Raw genomic sequence first — 22,480 nt, 5'->3', positions numbered from 1 at the left:
CTTTTTTCACTACAGGTTACTAATCAACCTTTGCTGGATTCATACAAGCAATTTGATACCTACCACCTCCACTTGCGGAACGTGGATTATCTCAATTCTCTCACAAGTAAGTCCCCATCATTGAGTTGTATCATTCAGACTTTGCTCAGTTACCCTATTGGTGGGTAATTTTAGAGTTCTCTTCTCTTTTTGTCTCTGACATTTTAGGAGCTCACAGGCCCATCCCTTTACTCTACAGCCTGGATCGTCGTGCTGTCTCACTTTGGTAATTACCTTTGCATTTTTCTTATACATTGATACATTCCCACGCTCACATCGCCGGACTAATGCTTGACATTTAATTGTTCTTAGGTGCTTATCCCACTCACAAGTCTCCCTTGGTCCTGATGAAAACCCCCCAATAAGGTGGAAACAACCTTTATGCTTACAGTGGTCAAAACGTCGACAGTTGTGTTATTATTTGTCAAATATAGGCGACAGAGATTTTGTATCTGTGCCCATACTACTGTGTTATGATTTGCCATATATGTTTTGCCAGTATCTGGCAGGATAGGTTTAACAATCTTTTGATTTCTATAATGCATGTTACCTTTTCCTCCCTCTTCACCATCACTTAATCCTTCCTAAACACTTTCCATTTCCCTTCTGTGCACCGATTTTATGGAAAGTTAGGACATGGATTGCCTTATCTGTTTGATTTATTCTTGTGATACCAATTATGTGATGAAATAAAATCACATTTACATTGATCTTTCATGGTGATGTCTAATTAGTCTATCCTTATTGTATGCTTAAGTCTGCCGTTTTTATGTTTGAGTGCAAATGACTACCACTGTGACAAACTCTTCTTTGTACCACAGTATACCCAGGTCCAGTGGTCTCACGGGTCACCCCATTGATATATAACTCTTTTTAACTGGAGTTAACAGCAACTTGTGAATAAGGTGATAAAAAAAAGCAGTGGTAACATCATAAATTTGATGCTACAGCAGCGTTAAGTTATTATAACTATGCCCCAAAGTTCTGTTACTGATGCCCCATCTCTGCCCTTCAGCAGCTGTGTAACACCTCTATGACTCTCAACAGTCCTTCTTTGAGGTACCCCTGCCACGCCTATGTATGCCTTCAGCCTCCTCTGCATCACCTCTCTTTGCCCCGTCCCCTTGCAGGCCCTCTGGATGGCCCTGTCCACTTTGATCCCTGTGTACTAACCTGCCCCAGGTGTCATTATGACCCCTACACCTCCCGCGCTGCTTCTGCTTCCTCCCCTGCACCTGCATTCCTTATTTGTTCCCCACCCCCTGCAATCCCTCAGTGCCACCCTTCTATGCCCTGGCTGACCCGTTTATGCCTATTTGCCTGCAGTCCATCAATATGTCCTGCTGGAGTGACTCTGTGTACCTCAACCAAAATTCATCAATATGTGTCCAGGCCCTGTGAGGCCCCACTTTGCCCCCCTGCCTTCTTAGCCCATGTGTGTGGCCCTGCCCCCTTCAATGCCTATGGGTTTCCTTGCCTCTCCTCTTGTACCCTTATCCTTTGCATTCCCTGTGTGTGACCACACCCTCCCTACAGCCTCTTTCTTTTTCCCTACCCCGATCCTACTGGCTTTGTGTGCCTTTCTGCCCCCTTCTCTCCGAGTGCCCTTCCATCAGCATTGCAAGCCCAGTTGCGCCACCATGCCATACGGATGCTGACCCTATGTGGGCCCCTTCACCCCTCCCATCCTCTCTGTGTTGCACTTTACCTTGCCTCTTCAGCCTCTTTGTGTGTATATGCCTCAAATGTCCTGAAGATCCACTGTCTACTTCATCTCCCTGCAGGCCTAATGTGCCTCCCTTTGGTGCAACTGCAGCCCCTCTTAGTGTCTTTCCACACTACCTAGAGAACGTATGTGCATGTTCTGCCTGCCCTGCATGTGCTTTGCATTCCCTCTGCAGTCTCTCTGTACCCTGCTCCCTGCACACCCATTCTATGTACTCCTACCATACTGTGGAATACAAACATGTAATGGGGGGAATTCTTGAATTACTGGTGCCCACTGGTAACGACTTGTGTTACATTCCAATCCATCACTTTTTTGCTCATGATGGCACCTCAGACAAGAACTAGCCAATCACAAATCAGCCAGGAACAGACCAGCAGGTCCCCTCTGAACTGGAACACAAGAAACTCCACACAAGTTCTGGCCTTCTTTGGACTCTTCAGTAGGGCGCAGCTTGGTTCCAGGGGTACAGGGAGCTCTGGACCCATGTGTGAGCACCTTTTCTGTGGCTTTAGTAAATTGTTCAAAGTTTAGTGAGCTCTGGGCACAGGGCAAAATGTTTGACCATGCCCTCTGGTCAACCTACACAGCCCGCTGTGCATGGCCTTTGGACATTAACAGTAGTCCCTGTTGTTCCTAGCACCACCAACGCTTCTGAAGCTCTCGTTTTCAAGTGAGTAAACCTCTTAAAACCCACAAGAACTGAAACATGGATGAATACAGGCACTGTTATCCCTCTCCCACAGGAAGCACCCATAACCAGATGGCAGAGTTCTGTGGCATCATTTAGAGGGCATGCATCAGGATTTGCTGTTGCTGTATCCAGTATGATCCCTTGTTGCTCCTCGGCTTTTGTTTTCACAACTTCACTGTGAATTCTTTGAGTTTTCCACTACTCACATGAATTTCAACGCCAGACTCCTATTTTATAACTATGATAATTGCTCCTAAAAAATAATCCCTTTAAATAATGTAGTAACCTGAAAAATAGTAATCTCTTGAAAATTGAAATGGGAATATATTTTGAAAATGTAGCTAATTTCAAAGGCATTTTATCAAAGAAAACCCAAGCACTCAAACAGTATTACAAATTAGTATGAGGTCCAAACGTTAAGGACTTGCTCTTCAAAACAAAAGTATATTTTATTGTCTGTATAAGAGCTTATGGCCTTCGGTACAGTGAACACGTGTTTTGTCACACAGTGACTTTTTCAAGGCTCAGATGAGTCGATAAGAAAGTCATTAATGCAAGTTGTAGAATCCAAACTCCTTTGGTAAGTATCAGATGCAGCTCCCCTAAAAAGTGGTATTTTACACATTGTGATGTAGCAACACATGGCAATGAATTCGACATGGCGGGCTGCTCCCATCCTCTCTGTGTTGCACTTTACCTTGCCTCTTCAGCCTCTTTGTGTGTATATGCCTCAAATGTCCTGAAGATCCACTGTCTACTTCATCTCCCTGCAGGCCTAATGTGCCTCCCTATGGTGCAACTGCAGCCCCTCTTAGTGTCTTTCCACACTACCTAGAGAACGTATGTGCATGTTCTGCCTGCCCTGCATGTGCTTTGCATTCCCTCTGCAGTCTCTCTGTACCCTGCTCCCTGCACACCCATTCTATGTACTCCTACCATACTGTGGAATACAAACATGTAATGGGGGGAATTCTTGAATTACTGGTGCCCACTGGTAACGACTTGTGTTACATTCCAATCCATCACTTTTTTGCTCATGATGGCACCTCAGACAAGAACTAGCCAATCACAAATCAGCCAGGAACAGACCAGCAGGTCCCCTCTGAACTGGAACACAAGAAACTCCACACAAGTTCTGGCCTTCTTTGGACTCTTCAGTAGGGCGCAGCTTGGTTCCAGGGGTACAGGGAGCTCTGGACCCATGTGTGAGCACCTTTTCTGTGGCTTTAGTAAATTGTTCAAAGTTTAGTGAGCTCTGGGCACAGGGCAAAATGTTTGACCATGCCCTCTGGTCAACCTACACAGCCCGCTGTGCATGGCCTTTGGACATTAACAGTAGTCCCTGTTGTTCCTAGCACCACCAACGCTTCTGAAGCTCTCGTTTTCAAGTGAGTAAACCTCTTAAAACCCACAAGAACTGAAACATGGATGAATACAGGCACTGTTATCCCTCTCCCACAGGAAGCACCCATGAACAGATGGCAGAGTTCTGTGGCATCATTTAGAGGGCATGCATCAGGATTTGCTGTTGCTGTATCCAGTATGATCCCTTGTTGCTCCTCGGCTTTTGTTTTCACAACTTCACTGTGAATTCTTTGAGTTTTCCACTACTCACATGAATTTCAACGCCAGACTCCTATTTTATAACTATGATAATTGCTCCTAAAAAATAATCCCTTTAAATAATGTAGTAACCTGAAAAATAGTAATCTCTTGAAAATTGAAATGGGAATATATTTTGAAAATGTAGCTAATTTCAAAGGCATTTTATCAAAGAAAACCCAAGCACTCAAACAGTATTACAAATTAGTATGAGGTCCAAACGTTAAGGACTTGCTCTTCAAAACAAAAGTATATTTTATTGTCTGTATAAGAGCTTATGGCCTTCGGTACAGTGAACACGTGTTTTGTCACACAGTGACTTTTTCAAGGCTCAGATGAGTCGATAAGAAAGTCATTAATGCAAGTTGTAGAATCCAAACTCCTTTGGTAAGTATCAGATGCAGCTCCCCTAAAAAGTGGTATTTTACACATTGTGATGTAGCAACACATGGCAATGAATTCGACATGGCGGGCTGCTCCCATCCTCTCTGTGTTGCACTTTACCTTGCCTCTTCAGCCTCTTTGTGTGTATATGCCTCAAATGTCCTGAAGATCCACTGTCTACTTCATCTCCCTGCAGGCCTAATGTGCCTCCCTATGGTGCAACTGCAGCCCCTCTTAGTGTCTTTCCACACTACCTAGAGAACGTATGTGCATGTTCTGCCTGCCCTGCATGTGCTTTGCATTCCCTCTGCAGTCTCTCTGTACCCTGCTCCCTGCACACCCATTCTATGTACTCCTACCATACTGTGGAATACAAACATGTAATGGGGGGAATTCTTGAATTACTGGTGCCCACTGGTAACGACTTGTGTTACATTCCAATCCATCACTTTTTTGCTCATGATGGCACCTCAGACAAGAACTAGCCAATCACAAATCAGCCAGGAACAGACCAGCAGGTCCCCTCTGAACTGGAACACAAGAAACTCCACACAAGTTCTGGCCTTCTTTGGACTCTTCAGTAGGGCGCAGCTTGGTTCCAGGGGTACAGGGAGCTCTGGACCCATGTGTGAGCACCTTTTCTGTGGCTTTAGTAAATTGTTCAAAGTTTAGTGAGCTCTGGGCACAGGGCAAAATGTTTGACCATGCCCTCTGGTCAACCTACACAGCCCGCTGTGCATGGCCTTTGGACATTAACAGTAGTCCCTGTTGTTCCTAGCACCACCAACGCTTCTGAAGCTCTCGTTTTCAAGTGAGTAAACCTCTTAAAACCCACAAGAACTGAAACATGGATGAATACAGGCACTGTTATCCCTCTCCCACAGGAAGCACCCATGAACAGATGGCAGAGTTCTGTGGCATCATTTAGAGGGCATGCATCAGGATTTGCTGTTGCTGTATCCAGTATGATCCCTTGTTGCTCCTCGGCTTTTGTTTTCACAACTTCACTGTGAATTCTTTGAGTTTTCCACTACTCACATGAATTTCAACGCCAGACTCCTATTTTATAACTATGATAATTGCTCCTAAAAAATAATCCCTTTAAATAATGTAGTAACCTGAAAAATAGTAATCTCTTGAAAATTGAAATGGGAATATATTTTGAAAATGTAGCTAATTTCAAAGGCATTTTATCAAAGAAAACCCAAGCACTCAAACAGTATTACAAATTAGTATGAGGTCCAAACGTTAAGGACTTGCTCTTCAAAACAAAAGTATATTTTATTGTCTGTATAAGAGCTTATGGCCTTCGGTACAGTGAACACGTGTTTTGTCACACAGTGACTTTTTCAAGGCTCAGATGAGTCGATAAGAAAGTCATTAATGCAAGTTGTAGAATCCAAACTCCTTTGGTAAGTATCAGATGCAGCTCCCCTAAAAAGTGGTATTTTACACATTGTGATGTAGCAACACATGGCAATGAATTCGACATGGCGGGCTGCTCCCATCCTCTCTGTGTTGCACTTTACCTTGCCTCTTCAGCCTCTTTGTGTGTATATGCCTCAAATGTCCTGAAGATCCACTGTCTACTTCATCTCCCTGCAGGCCTAATGTGCCTCCCTATGGTGCAACTGCAGCCCCTCTTAGTGTCTTTCCACACTACCTAGAGAACGTATGTGCATGTTCTGCCTGCCCTGCATGTGCTTTGCATTCCCTCTGCAGTCTCTCTGTACCCTGCTCCCTGCACACCCATTCTATGTACTCCTACCATACTGTGGAATACAAACATGTAATGGGGGGAATTCTTGAATTACTGGTGCCCACTGGTAACGACTTGTGTTACATTCCAATCCATCACTTTTTTGCTCATGATGGCACCTCAGACAAGAACTAGCCAATCACAAATCAGCCAGGAACAGACCAGCAGGTCCCCTCTGAACTGGAACACAAGAAACTCCACACAATTTCTGGCCTTCTTTGGACTCTTCAGTAGGGTGCAGCTTGGTTCCAGGGGTACAGGGAGCTCTGGACCCATGTGTGAGCACCTTTTCTGTGGCTTTAGTAAATTGTTCAAAGTTTAGTGAGCTCTGGGCACAGGGCAAAATGTTTGACCATGCCCTCTGGCCAACCTACACAGCCCGCTGTGCATGGCCTTTGGACATTAACAGTAGTCCCTGTTGTTCCTAGCAACACCAACGCTTCTGAAGCTCTCGTTTTCAAGTGAGTAAACCTCTCAAAACCCACAAGAACTGAAACATGGATGAATACAGGCACTGTTATCCCTCTCCCACAGGAAACACCCATAAACAGATGGCAGAGTTCTGTGGCATTATTTAGAGGGCATGCATCAGGATTTGCTGTTGCTGTATCCAGTATGTTCCCTTGTGGCTCCTCGGCTTTTGTTTTCACAACTTCACTGTGAATTCTTTGAGTTTTCCACTACTCACATGAATTTCAACGCCAGACTCCTATTTTATAACTATGATAATTGCTCCTAAAAAATAATCCCTTTAAATAATGTAATAACCTGAAAAATAGTAATCTCTTGAAAATTGAAATGGGAATATATTTTGAAAATGTAGCTAATTTCAAAGGCATTTTATCAAAGAAAACCCAAGCAATCAAACAGTATTACAAATTAGTATGAGGTCCAAACGTTAAGGACTTGCTCTTCAAAACAAAAGTATATTTTATTGTCTGTATAAGAGCTTATGGCCTTCGGTACAGTGAACACGTGTTTTGTCACACAGTGACTTTTTCAAGGCTCAGATGAGTCGATAAGAAAGTCATTAATGCAAGTTGTAGAATCCAAACTCCTTTGGTAAGTATCAGATGCAGCTCCCCTAAAAAGTGGTATTTTACACATTGTGATGTAGCAACACATGGCAATGAATTCGACATGGCGGGCTGCTCAAATAGTTAGGGAAAGTAGTAAGTAGTCACCAGTCTGCTCAAACGGTTACAGAAAGTAGAGAGTATTCATGAGCAATTACCAGTCTCAAGTAGTTGCAGAATAGACTCACCGTTCTAAGTGAAGAGATATCAAAATATGAGTTCTATGTATATTGCCACATGAAGGAGCCCATAGTAAGCTCCAATCTACACATGGTTCTATCCCAGTCTATTGTATGAGCCTTTTTATAATTTCAAAGGCAGTCAAAGAGTTAGGCAAGTGAGAATCTAATCTACCAATCCCCTGTGTCACAGGAATATTCGGGCTGGAATTCAGTCAGCAGAGGCCTTGCTACCAGCCCACAAAAGGACGTGAAGAACTAACTGTGGCAGTGTGACGATCATACTTTTCTTTCAGAAGTAAAATGGATCCCTATACATTCCAATAGAAAAACTTCCTGGAAAGCGGAATGATGCTTCTAAGAGACAATAGCATGTGCTCCTTAGGTTGTAGCCAAAGCCCACTGTATATACATTTTAAACAATTTGTAACAATGAGTCGACAGTCAGCTGTACCATCAAGTGAGACCTAACAAAGAAACAGACACTGCCTAAAATCTCAAATCCAAATTGGCGGCAGGGACATTAGGGTGATTTGCAAATCAGCAAAATGTATTTTCAATCCATGCACACTGACAACAGCTTCTCTTCATCTTATTTCCCGTTACAAAAAAACAATGAACATTGTAGTTATAAAAATCTTCAGCTGAATCCAAACTACCAATGTAATGAAAACAAACAGTACCTTACTTCCCTAACTTCTTTCCTGATTGATTTTGATAGAGTGAAGTTTTTCTTCATTATGCTCTTGATTGCCACAGTTCTTCCATCACTGCAAATAAAATGATGGGAAACATTTCTTGAGTGTGTGCTACACAGCACAATCTAGCGTACCATTGCATAACATTTTTACAAATTTCCATCCTATGAACATGACACTCAAGTGGTACCACACTCAGTGGCGGCTGCTGAGGCATTAAAGCGGTATGGCAGTGCGGGGGAGGCAGCGCAGGGGAGGTAGCGCGGGGAGGCAGCGCGGGGAAAAGAATATAAAAATGCTTACCTGCCATCTGCAGTGCCGGTGCTCTTCTGGCCTCTGCTCATGAACTCGCGGCATGCTACAGGCTCCCCTATGGCATTCCAGGTGCTGGTCTCATGCTGGCATTACCCAGCGTAAGAGCAGCGCTGTGACTAGTGTGATCGTCCTAGTTAGGCGCTCACTATGGGACTACGACCTGGTGCTTGCTCTCCACCTCGGCTGTACAGCATAGCTCGGGTGGAGAGATCGAAGTGCACATGGCGGTTTGGCCGGCCTTAGATAGCCGGCCAAACTGTCATGCACACTTGAAGCACTCCTCAAGCTTCCTGCAGCTGTGTTGTGTCAGAATGGACATGAGCAAGGAAAAATAAAATGATGATAGCCTTTGTTATTGTCATTTTATTTTGCCTTTTTTGTTGCTGAAAAGCAGTGGGGCGACGCTCCTGCGCCTTAGTTGAGGAGCCGCCGCTGACCGCACTGCAGTCGGTACCTTCGAAGAACATGGTGAAACCCACAATCCCTGGTCCCCTCAAACAGTTTGAAAAGTTGAGACTCCACCATGACACACCCTGCTAATCACTGATTCACAGACCATGTCCCTGTGACAAGGCACAGAGCATACTGAATGGGATCAGAATTCTGACTATTCATTACACTGCTTTCAAGAAGTAAAGGTGTCTGCTAGGGAGCAAAGCAGTTAGTAAAGCCTGACATTTTACTCAGAAAAAGTGTAAACACTATTCGAGGAGCTTGGAAATACTACTGAGTCACACTGGGTTGTTCAATACGAGCAGGGCAAATGGGTAATACATCTGGTGCATCAAAGGTTATGTTATATCCTATTATCGAAAATGTTTTCCCCCATCCTGCTTTCCTCCTTCATCCGTTCCCCAGTGGTTGCTTCCCATCCTCGATGTGCAGCGGCCAGCGTGGATGACTCTGGAGTGCAGGGCAATAGTTTACTTAAGCCCCCCGCGCCTGGATACCCTTAGGGGTGAGAAGTCACGCTTTTCAAATCTGGAATTATTATTACTATGTAATGCCCCTGTCATCTGAACATTCCAAAATGTCACTTTGGTGCCACTGAGCTGACAGGAAGTTGTGGTGGTGTAAATAAACGATTAGAAGATTTGTACTGGAGTGGTCTCACTTTATTACAACATTGGCAATGATTGCTGCGTGCGAACAGCAACACCACCACCCCCAAACTGTGCCCAGTCACAAGCCTGACTACAACGTGGCAAGTTCAGAGACTTTACATTTAATTTATGACATTGACTTAATTTATTGAGATCTCATCTTCCTTCAGCGTAAGTTTATCACAGCAGTCCGGCCACTTTGAGGCATTTAAACTACCTACCTCTTTCAGATCGCAAGCTACCCGCCACACAACTACATCTCTACGCGCTTCATTCCTTCCTTACCTGCTTGTCAGAGGAAATAAATTGCCCCAAACCATTGCAAAGTATTGGAAAGTAAGACTAGAACTGAGTGATTCCGGGCAATTTATCTGTCGAGGAGAAAAAAATAATCCTTTCTCTGGAATGAGATAGTAAATAATTGACCTTGCTCATGAGGGCCATCTTGGGCATAATCTCGCAAAGAATAAAGTTAGGTCAGACTACTAGTGGCCCTACATGGACACTATGATTGAGAATGGGGTGAAGGGTTGTGTAGACTGTGCCAACAGTGACAAAACTCTTAAAACCAATGTACCTTTTTTGTCATCAGTTGAGGTACCATGTAGACCATGGACAAAACTGGCACTGGATATTATCGGCCCACTAAACTTTATGTTCCTCACAGAAACCTTTATATTGGTTTTAGCTGATTATCACACATGTTGGGTAGTTACCAAATGTGCCCACAACATCACCACACACACTTTTACCAATTTCCAGGAAACTGCCTTTTCCACGCAGCCAGAACCATGTATTGCCTTTTCAATGCGGTCAATACAACACATGCATCTTTACCACGCACGTTTTTACAATGACTAGCTTTAGGGGACGCGTTGTTGGACTGGTGTTGGATTTTAAGTCCAACACTTTCCCTACTGTTGCGCAGACTGGAGTTGGAATAATAAATTATACTATTCCAAAATACATCACTTCCCTAAGGCAAGTCGTTGTAACTACTTGCGTGGTAAAGGAATGCATGGTAACAACACATTGTTTGTATTGACTGTGTTGTAAAGGTATCTGCGGTAAATGCATGCCTGGTTCCATAATACAACCCTAATTTCCAGGCAGGAGAATGGGTAAAGGTGAAATTGCCAGAGAAGAGATTTGTGGAAGGAAGCAAGTTTTCACATCCTGTGAAAATTAAAAGTGTTGGTAGGAATGTCATTACTCTAGAAAATGGACAAACATGGAGAGTAGATAAGATTTCTAGGTGTTCCACCAGCTACCGCCCTTTATTACCCGAACAAGTGCCTGTGGCGACAGATGACAGGGTACAGAATGGAAATCTATTAAGGAGAGTATGTTCGGACCTAGTGGCACATGGATTTTGTGATGGATTGATTAATTTACTATCTTCCACCTTACCATTTTTCTCTTTTCTGTATCTGCATGCAGCAAATATATTATTACAGCTAACTCATTGAACCTTGTTGGTATATATCATTATATAATTGTTTGATGTGTATATTGGTTATGGACTAAGCTATTTTATTTTGTGTTAAATCCTTGTATTCAAAAATGCTTTTCCCCTTCCTGCTTTTCCCCTTCCTCCCTTCCCCCTTTGTTGCTTCCCTTCCCTGATGATGTAATGCCCCTATTAATTGAACATTCCAACTGTCACATAGGTGCCATTCAGCTGACTGGAAGCTGGGGTGGTATAAATAAACGAATAGAAGATTTCTACTGGAGTGGTTTCACTTTATTACAATAGGTTACAATTCATGAACAGACACCATATCCTTTCACATGCTGTAGGATACTGGATGGAATTGGGCAATCTGGTTCCCGAGTATCGCTGCACCAAAAAACGCATACTTGTCATGAGGACTTTAGGACTGTTTAGCGCCTTATTACCTAATGCAAAGGTGAATTCTACCTACGACGTTTGCTGTAAAACAGCACTGTATATCACAAAAAGCAACACAGCAATACTATAGTACACACATAATGTAATATGATAAAACATAGGCCCTCATTATAAGTTATGCACAATTGGGTGGGGCACTTACCACCATTACCATTATCACAGGGTGCGGCATTTATAGTGAGATATTTACCTCCTAATTCTGAGTTTTCAATTTGAAAATGAAGCATAACATGCAAAATCGTTTTTAACGACCTTGGGCCAGATGTACGGCCATGTCATTTTGCAAGTCGCAAATTGCGCTCAATTGCGAGTCGCAACAGTGTCAGAGACACTGTTAGCGATTCTCAATGGGGTCACACATTGCATGCCTCATAAATATTAATGAGGCACTCGCAATTTGGGACCCCATTGAGAATGGCTGGCCCTCTCAGGTATGGAGGCCTGCTGGGCTCAGCAGACCTCCATGTCTGGGACTGCTTTTAAATAAAGCAGTTTTAAAAAAAAAAATGCAGCCCGTTTTCCTTAAAGTAAAACAGGATGCATTTTTTTTAAGGGCAGGTAGTGGTCCCTGGGACCACTGCCTGTCCCTAAAAAATATTTCCCCCTGCATTTGCAAAGGGGAAGGAGTCCCCTGGGGACCCCTTCCTATTTGCGAGTGCATTACCACCCTCTTGAAGAAGGTGGTAACTTGAGAGTGTTTTGCGACCGGTCACAAAACATTCTTACATACGGTAGCGAGTCGCAATTAGGAATTCCTAATCGCAAATCCTATTTAGCGAGTTTCAAATAAATTGCGACTCGATAAATAGGTTTTGTACATGGTCCTGTGGGTTTTTCCAAAAACGGGTCGTACATCTGGCCCCTTATTCCAGGTCTTCTCACCCAATAAATGTCAACAGGTTTGACCTGGTGCAAATCTATAAGGGAAAAACTGTGAGGGTGTTCTAATATTATAATTCACAATTTCCTAGATTTTGTGAGGGAAAATTTCAATTCTATTAAGAACACGGAGGCGAGGATTATGCTGCCTATTTTTGCTTTATTTTCAAACAGCAGCCATACGATCATTACATTTATCAAGCTACCTTTCCCATGAACCTTAGGGAAAGAATCTAGAAACAGCAAACAAAGCCTAGCCGGTGCTAGCGCAGATCAGGGTATACAGCCGTTCCTCACTCTCTACTATCCCTCTTCTTCATGTGACGTTAAGCACCTCATCCTATCTGGTTATTCTTGCTTGGAAGATTCAGTACCTATGAAAACAAAACATATATTAAAGGAGGAATTATCCGCCATCAGTTTGCTCTCATGCATGAGAAAAACATAACAATGTACTACATATGGTAAAGGCTACATTGTCCCACAACAAACAAACTTAATAATTGGCCGTATGGTAAAACATCCAATACTTGAACTTTTACTCACCCGATATGAGGTTACGTGTACTAAAGAAACCTTTCTGTATCCTTGGGGTTGTGGGGGGGACTGGTAATTATAAATCTCCGACCTACAGGTGGGATAATGCTTCCCTCCATCCTTAATAGAATTCAAACTTTCCATCACAAAAGCTAGGAAATGTTGCATTCCATGTCAGGAGCACCAGTCCTTACTATTCTGGATCTTTCGTTAAACACCCCTAAATTCAGCCGCTGGAAGCTTAATAATATTTTATTATCGGATACTATTTTCATTACAGAAGCCACTACCTTTATTAATGAGTTTTTTAGGTTTAACAATCCCATTGAAACCTCTATTTCCAATAATTGGGATGCCTTTAAGGCCTCTTTTCGGGCATTTACCATTTCTTATGTTTCTAAGAAGAAGAATGTTGCTCGTAATAAATATTCAGCTTTATTACAACAGCTTAAATTACTGGGGCATAATTATTTCACCTCCAAATCACCCTCGGTACTTCATGAGTTGATTAAGGCCAAATCTGAACTTAACAAACTTGCGACAGTTGAAGCCTGCAATATTCTCCTTAAAATTAAATCTAAATATCATGGTGGTCAAAATAAAGCTGGTAAAATGTTAGCCAACTACTTAAAAATTGAATCTGAATTTAAAAATATTGGTCCCATCTTAAATGAATCCACTAAATGCTTTGCGTCCTCAGATGAAGACATTGCTAATATTTTTCATGAATATTATGAATCACTTTATTTTGATGACACGAATCCTTCTAATCAAAATATGGATATTTTTTTTAAGGGCCTTCCCTCTCCTCCATCTTTGCCCAATGAATTTAACTCGTTGGAGGGTGAGATTACTGCCCAAGAGATATCTAATGCCATCAAATCTTTAAAAAAATCAAAAGCACCAGGACCAGATGGCTTTTCGGTTGAATTCTATTCTACCTTTGCATCCATTTTTGTTCCTAAACTTTTGACACTTTTTAATTCCTTTATTGATGATGCTAGGGCCTCTGGATCTTTTATGGATGCTTTAATAATTCTTATCCCTAAACCTGACAAAGATCATTCCCTGTGTAAAAATTATCGCCCTATTTCATTAATTAATTACGATTGTAAGATATTTGCTAAGATTCTTGCTACTCATCTTGAAAGTCTTGTTCCATTATTAGTTAAGACTGACCAAGTTGGATTTGTTAAGGGTAGATTAGCTGCAGATAATGCTCAAATGTTTGCCAATATAATTTCTCTTGCGAAAAAATTCCAAACTCCTCTTGCAGCGCTGTCTCTAGATGCCGAAAAGGCTTTTGACCGTATTAATTGGCAATTTATGTTTAGAACCCTCCAATGGTTTGGTTTTGGTCCGACGTTCATTTCCTATATTAAAATATTATATTCCTATCCACGGGCCTTTATTTTTGTAAACAATCATTTTTCCAAATCGTTTTCTTTATCTCGAGGTACACGTCAGGGTTGTCCTCTTTCCCCTTTGTTATTTGTTCTTTGCCTTGAACCATTCCTTGAGCGCATTCCTGTTAATTCTCATATATCTGGCTTCACCCTTAATTCTTTAGAAACTAAATTATCGGCATATGCTGATGATATATTAGTATATATGTCTAATCCTCTTATTTCCCTTCCCCCTTTCTTGGATGAGGTTCGGTTGTACTCCAGTATTTCTGGATATAAATTAAACCTCTCTAAGACAGAAGTTCTACCTTTGAATTCGCTATGTTATCAATATATGTTTAATGACACTAATTTTAGTTGGTGCCCTACAAAAATTAAATGTCTTGGTATTTGGTTTTCTGCTTCTCTTCATACCACAATGAGATATACGTTTACTGCTTTAATAACTAAAATTCAATCTCTGCTCCTTGTTTGGACCCCCCTCTATCTCTCCTGGTGGGGTAGGTTAGATACTATCAAAATGATGATTGTACCCCATGTCCTCTATGCTTTGTCTATGTTGCCTATGCGAATTCCCTTTTCATATTTTGCACAAATTAATTCTATTTGTATGAAATTTTTATGGAATAAGAAGCACCCACGTATTGCTCTTACAAAACTTAAACGACCTAAGTCTGAAGGTGGAGTACGTTTTCCCGACTTTAAAGCATATCATTCAGCCTTTCTAATTAAACAATCCTTTGCTTTATCGTTTGATTTTGCTGATACCCCTATACCTAAATGGATTGTTTTTGAACACTCCTCTTTAAAGGATTTTTCTTTTCAGAATGTAATTTATATGTCTAATTGTACGTTCATCTCTAATAACCCTATTTTAAAATATTCCCAAAATTTAATGTATAATATGTTCACCAATGGTTTAACTCCTTTTCAATGTTTTTTATCCTCTACTATTTGGTATAATAAATTTCTCAAATATAAGGGTAAATCATTCTACTACAAACATTGGAAGGAGAAGGGTATTATTTTTGTACATCAATTAATTTTCCAACACTCTGTTATTCCCTTCCTTGATTTGCAATCACGTTTTCATTTACCCGATACTTCTCTTAATGAATATCTTTTAATTTCCACTGCTTTGCAATTACAGTTAGCCTCCTTTGACCTTCCTGCTACCCTACCGTCTCTTACTCCTCCAACACCTTTATACAGTCAATTTCCAGTGCATAGACCTAAAGCCTCTTTTGTTTATAAACTATTGTTGTTGCATATAAATGAAAGACCTAAATCTCCTATTGAACTTGCATGGGAAATAGATTTGTCCCTTTCATTCTCTATCTCTGTTTGGGATAAATTATGGTCTAAGTTATTTAAAGTTTCTACTGCTGCTCGTATAACCCAATCTTTGTATTTTATTTACAATAGAGTTGTTATTACCCCTGTTTGTATATCCAAGTTCTCCCCTTCCTCGTCTCCACTATGCTGGTCTTGTTCCAAGCATACCGGCACTTTGAGACATCTAATATATGATTGTTCCAATGTTTTGACTTTTTGGGAATCTGTTTGGTCTACTTGCATGAGTATTTTTAAATGTAATCTTACATTATCATTTCATAATGTTTTTCTAGGTTCCTCGTCACCTGATGTAGATAACTCCACTTCTATTTCTTTACTGTTTGATCTTTTTATTGCATTGGCATTTAAAGTTATTTTATCATCTTGGAAAGACAATTCGAAAATATCCTCGTTGTTGTGGTGGAATTTTATTTGTGATGAACATAGGATTGCCAATGTCTCTTCTTCTCTCCTCTCTCAAAAAATTAAATCTGATATTCTCTGGTTACCTTTTACATCTTATCTTTCTACACATGCGCCTATGCCCTAAATCGCCTTGTTATTATTATCTTATGTGGTCTTAGGACATTCTCTATTTATCTATTTATTTATTTATTTATTTTTCTTGTTTCTCTCCTCTTTTATTTTTCTTTCCCCTTTCCTACCTCTTTGTCTTTTCTTTTTCCTTATACTGTTTTCTCATTTATGGTATTTCTATATTTATTGACTTTTTGCAATTTGTATATACGATTTTTTATTTTGTGAATGATTGTATTTTTTTTTTATGTTGTTTTTCTTGAAAACTCAATAAAATTCTTAAACAACAAAAAAAAAAGTTAACTCACAACCAGGGAAGCCATATCCAGCACCGGCTTGAACTAAAATCTTTCAAAAGTGGAATCGGAGGACCAGTTGGCGGCATTCAAAATATCCTCCAGCTGAGCATCCAAATTGAAGGTCTTAAGAGGTCAACCTCTTACTGAATGTTCCGCAAAGGTCTGGGTATCAATTTCTACTTTTATCATCTCCCATCTGACCCATCGGGCAATAGTCAGGGAGGACACCACCTTAAATTGTGTCTTTAAGGAAATGACCAGTTTTCTCTGTCCTGGAGTTTTCAGCTCCTCTGTCACATCCCTATATGCTTCACAGCATTGTACTACACATAACTTCAGGTTGTCAACAAATGAAGGGTAAGATATCACCTTAACATTGGTCTTTGTATACCTAGAATTATGTAAGGTATCCCCCTCTGGCGTAAATTTTCTACCTGGAATGGCTAGAGCCCGAACAGCTGACAATGTTCTATAGAAGATCAAACAGAGAAGCACAGCCAGCTTACCTGATACCTCTACCCTCGAAAGATGTTGGTTGTTTGCCAAACGAGGAATAGCTTAAGAGCTCTATTAACATCCCAAAGGGATGATTATCTAGGTTCTGGAGGAACAGTTAGAGGGATACCTCTCATTAACTTCCGCACCAAGGGATGATCCCCCATGGGGAAACTCCAGATGGGGTCATGGTCTGCTGATATGGCTGATGGAAAGAGTCTACTGACCTATAAGCCAAACCTCATGATGCCATCTTTGAAAGAATATTCGGGACTTCGACAAGGTCTGACCTCACAGGATCCATGTCCCTCTGCATGCACCAACCCAGCCATCGAGCTCAGGCTGATTTGTACTATCTGACTGTGGAAGATGCCCAGGTCTTAGAGAGGAGTATTTGAGATTGCTCCAAAAGTCCTGCGATTTGCCATTGTCTCCTGTAATCCTCCACGCCATAAAGCGTAAGGTGACATCCTCTACCATCTTGTGGGGATTCCCTGATGGATCGGGAAAGAGGTCTCCTTGAGGGTGTCACTAAGACTAGGTCAGCCTGTTGTCTCCTCACTTGCACAGAGATGCGGGTTATCAGTGAGAAATGGGGACATGCATAGCCCTTCTCCTTGCTCTAATCTTGGAGAAATACATCCAATGCCACTGGTATTGGGTTGAGCCTTCAGTCGAAATATATGGAAGTCAAGCTGCCATGCTGGCGTCCTGCAGATGACTGGAATGTACAGCATTGTTTGAAGAGCTTGGAATATGTTCTGCTGTCACCGATATCCTGTGGGTTAGACAGAAGACCCAGAAGTATCTGGCCAGATGCAAGAGAGCCTTGGATTTTGTTTCCCCAGGCAATTGAAATATCATACAGCGAACACATCATCTATTTTCAGGAGCACACAGCACAAGCAGTTTATCTAGAGTTCCAGTTCTTGGGATGATAAACCTCCTCCTGTGGATAATTTCTCACAGCAGGCACCCTAGCCTATCCTACTTGCATCCGACTCGATAATCAGATCCGCGCTGCACTAGAAGATAGTTCTCCCATTCCAGGAATACATGTGGGTTAGCCACCACTGTATCTCCTCCTTGATCTCTCGTGAAAGAGGCACAGGTGTACGAGAGACCCCTTCTGTGATGGAATGCCTTCAGCCACTGCATGGCTTGATAATGCAAAGGCCCAGAGAATATAGCCTGAAGGGACGATGAGAGATCCTCGACCACTCTCGCAATCTCGCAGAGTGCTGTCATCAATTCTCATAAGGCCTTGCGCAACGTCTGCGTGATCTTCGCCATCTTCCTCGGTGGGAGACTCAGGGTGGTTGCCTTGAAGTTGATGGGAACCTTAGGAATGTTAGCCGCGGAGTAGCTGCAAGATGGGATTTCTCTGCATGTATTATGAACTCCAGAGATTCTAGGAGAGAGACCTCATATTGTAGATGTTCCGATTCGTCCATCAGAAGGATATCGTTGAGGTAGACTATAAAGCAGGTGCCTCTGGTCCTCAAGTGTTCCATTGCTGGTTTGAGCACCTTGGTGAAACTCCAGGATGCCAAAAACAGACTGAAGGGGAGAGTCATCAATTCGATCTCTAGACCCCTTCGCTGAAACGGCAGGAATTTACGGTGAGGATGAGGATCGAGAGGTAAGCATCCTTGAGGTCCAGTCTTGCCTGCCAGTCTTGAAGACAAAGTGGTAGAATACAGCCACTCATTGGACTCCTTGAGATTGATGATGGGGTTTTGACCTCCATCCAGTTTTTCCACTAGGAACAGGTTGGAGAGGAAGCCCCCTCAGCGTAACACTGATGTGGAGATGGCCCCTTTCGCAAGTAGCGCCAATACCTCCTGGTTTATGAGTGAGGCACAGTGTTTGAGAAGGCGATGATGGGCTGTGGACGCTAAGGTTGGAACTGGGAGTTGTAGAACTCTGTCTAGAAACCGTGCATTGTTTGCAGCACCCAGACATTAGATGTGAGCTCTCGCCAAGTGTGCACGAATCATGCTAGCCTGCTCTCAACTCTTACATGAGAAGAAATGTTGGACTTACCATTCCATGGGTGTTGTGCCCTCTTGGGTTGTCTCTTGACACACGTTGATGTGGCCATTCTCTGGAGGGAAAGAAATCTCTGAATCATGCCGTGTTCTACCACTGAGCTTTCCTAGAGCCCTGGCCTTTCAGGGAGGTGGGCTGGAAGGTAATGCGGCTGGCAGACCTTTGGGTAGAAAATCCTTTTGATTGAGGCCTCGGATTTGTCAAGGGAGTTGAACGTGGCCACACATTTTTCCAGTTCTTTTATGATTGGGCCACCTAATAGACCCCTTGTGCTACATCCCCTGCTTCAGAAGTGGCGAGATCTCCAAACTTAGGATCCACATTGATAAGAATAAACCAGCAGCATTTTTGGGAGAGAGCGCACTTGGCATTACCCTGCAGGTTTATAACCCAGTTGGCCCAGCTCGAGAGGACAATCTGGTGTGAGGAACCCTGATTTCTTGGCTTCCTCAGCCATATCGAAGATCTTTATTAAGGGCCGTGACATCCAGGAGATTGACCTGGAAGGAGTGACAGGAGTGGCTTATATCCTTCTATGGGTGACGGATGTATTTGGCCAGGAAGGTAGCCATTTTTGAGTCTAGCTCCAGGGTCAGAGCCACCTTGCCTTCAAGGGAAGGAAGGGGACATTCGGCCCTCAGGCGGTTGCAGATTCCTTCATCCAGTGGCTTCCTCAGCATGCCAGCCACATAGCCGACCACTTTTGCCACTGAGAGCAATACTGAAAAGCGGGGATGGAGCAGGTCCTCAGTGTCTAATTTATCCCCTGGAAGACCATCAGTGGCATGGTTGGACAGGGCAGGAGCGGGTATTGCTCTGTGGAAGGGAGCCAGTGCCTGGAGTAGTCCCGGTCAACATCTGAATCATCTTGGGAGTCGCTCATGTCAGAGTCCGGTGTTGGGGAGTTGCTGGGGCCCGGACCATAATCACCTGTGCGTGTTGTGGCCCCCCATGAGGGGATAGTAGTGGGGGGCCCCAGAAGGGGATGTACTGCAGAAGAGGAAAGCCTTTTTAAGCCTCTCAAAGGCATCTATGTCAATGACCTTGTCATGTTTGCCTTTTGCATTGGCAGGCGGCGCTCATGGCAGACCCCGAGATTGTGAGACCAAGAGTTCACTGATGTCTACCATCGAGAAGGGGGGTTTGTGACAGATTTGATCCAGCTGTTGCAATATCCTCTCGTAGGGAGTTAGGGGGGTACAGGTAACCGTTCTGTGTGAAAGGTCGTAATACACCACGTCACAGAACTCATCATCCAATGGTTAAAGATTGTATTTCCTCCTCTCAAGGAGGGAAGTATTGTTGGCCTACATGGATGGATTTATATGTTGCATTGACCAGTAGTATGCTTTCTTTCATAGGAGGCCGTGGGGCCCTGAGGGTTGATACCTTGGGACACTATGTACACCCTTTTATTACATTTTTTACAGGGTAGGGGGCCTGTGTCAGTGCCCGTATTTTTACATTTATTGCTGTCACTTACAAACTTCTGGGAAGAGTGGTCAGACTCCATGCTTGGAGGGAGAAATAGCAGGCTCTGCTTTTGGGTGAGGTGTTCCTTTGAAGTCGGAGCATCTGATGGGGCACGCCAATAGCGGAGCAGAGAGGCACCTGTCTCTTTCAAGAGGTCGAGAGCCCAGTGGAAACCCAGGTATTTATCTGAGGGGCTGTGGAGCAGCGAAGAAAGTGGGATAGCACACAGAGAGCAAGGACTGTATACCATGGTCTGTTCTGCCATTGGCTGGACTTTGTTTGCTGCTTTTTCTTACTTTCCCTGAGGTTCATGGGAAAGGTAGTTCAATACATTTTACGATGTTATGGTTGCTGTTTGAAAATAAAACGAAGAAAGGCAGAGCAATCCTTGCCTCCAGTCTTGACATAGAATATTTACATAACTCATAATTCTGATCCCTGTGGAAACACCTTTTCGCACAGGAATCAAAATTTATCCTTGAACTTGTAATGAGGGCCGACATAATTGAATTGCTAATTCCTTGAGAATAGGTTGGGTGACCCTCAAAAGTCAATGGTTGTGGGGACCCCCACAAACATGAAACAAGGAGCTGTCAGGACTCTGCTTGCACCTCTGCTCATAGAGGCCTAACACTCAAGATATTTTTCTATTTGAACTTCCTGCCTCATTCTTTGAAAGGCTGGCTGTAGTAGGATAACAGGTTAGCTAATATCACTGATAGACATAGCTGCATCACTCAACCTAACCAACAGATCCTTTATGCTAATACATACATACCCATTGCCAGCTTTAAATAAGTGATCTATATATTCTTTTGTGCAGTGCACAAGTGTACATGCATATTTTGTTCACTATTTAGCCGTGTTATATATACGTCCTTCGTGAATGTGCATTAGGAGAAGCACAACCAGAAGTATCTCTGGGGCAAATGATTTTGCCATTGAACTCATGAAAATAACAAAGCATACTATTTTGGAGAATAAACTTCAGTGAGAAATGTCTAATAAGAAAATCTGAAATGCAAGTATTATAGAGGATACAAATGGCAGTCTGTAAAGCATCCATGTAAGAGATGAAAACAAGCCGTCCTATAAAGGATAAGTATGTGTTTCTGTTATAATTTCTACTGTACATACTACTGTAAACTGTTAAACTTTCTTTTGAAGTTTGGTAGCATTGATGATAGTTGTTTTTCCAGGTTGCGGTATAATTCCAATCTTCTGATTAAATCAGTTTCATATATAGGATGTACTTCACACCTAACACACAAAAGGGAGGAATGCTTGCAAATAGTCTACCTGTGGGGCAAGACTCCCTCCAGAAAAAATGCAATCAACACCAGACTATTTTCAACCATGTTTGCACTTGTCAGTGGCACAGCAAGCAAAGGACCCCTATTTGAGTATACCTTTAGTCACTTAGGGCACCACATGAGACACACAAAAGGAGAGGAGAGGATTACTTGCAAATAATCTAAACCACTGGCAACCACTCTGGATAGCATTTTAACCCAACATTTTGGCCTCTCTGCCACTCCAAACAGAGACCTGAGGTATGCAAATTAGTATTGACTCTGCTCCTCGCGGAAACCATTCATGTACATTTGTGCTTTGCATGTCCTGGCAGTGACAAACAGCCTATTTTGTTTTTCACTCATTGGCTAGCATTGGGAGTTCCTTAATACACTTTCGAGCTGTAATTTGTGTTCAGAGAGGAGTAGCTTTTTCATGTTTTATGCAGTGGTAATGGTAATGACAAATCCTCCATACTGGTGAAGGTGGATTTCACATTACTGTTTTAGAAATGCCACTTTTAGAAAGTGGACATTTTCTCAGTGCTTATAACTCTGTGTGCTTTATAGCCTGTCTCCAATACACGTCTGACCTGGACGACAGCTACACTTTGTGCATTCCATCTAGACAAACACAGGAAGGTGAGACTCATCTGCATTCTGAGTACTTATCTGCATTGATCTGTAT

The 22,480-nt window shown here is 42.5% G+C and overlaps 1 protein-coding gene across 1 annotated transcript in view; it reads right to left on the bottom strand.

Moving 5' to 3' along the window:
- LOC146834616 (atrial natriuretic peptide receptor 1-like) overlaps window positions 1–22,480 on the bottom strand; it is a 961,499-nt gene that overhangs the window by 601,906 nt on the left and 337,113 nt on the right. Inside the window, exon 11 of the mRNA XM_085602083.1 lies at window positions 8,143–8,229. Coding sequence (XP_085458209.1) covers window positions 8,143–8,229 — 87 coding nt within the window. The remainder of the gene's footprint in view (window positions 1–8,142; window positions 8,230–22,480) is intronic.

This window comes from Triturus cristatus, chromosome 4_2 (assembly GCF_964204655.1).
Source record: "Triturus cristatus chromosome 4_2, aTriCri1.1, whole genome shotgun sequence".
Classification (NCBI taxonomy): domain Eukaryota; kingdom Metazoa; phylum Chordata; class Amphibia; order Caudata; family Salamandridae; genus Triturus; species Triturus cristatus.
This window is presented reverse-complemented; position numbering and strand designations above follow the sequence as displayed.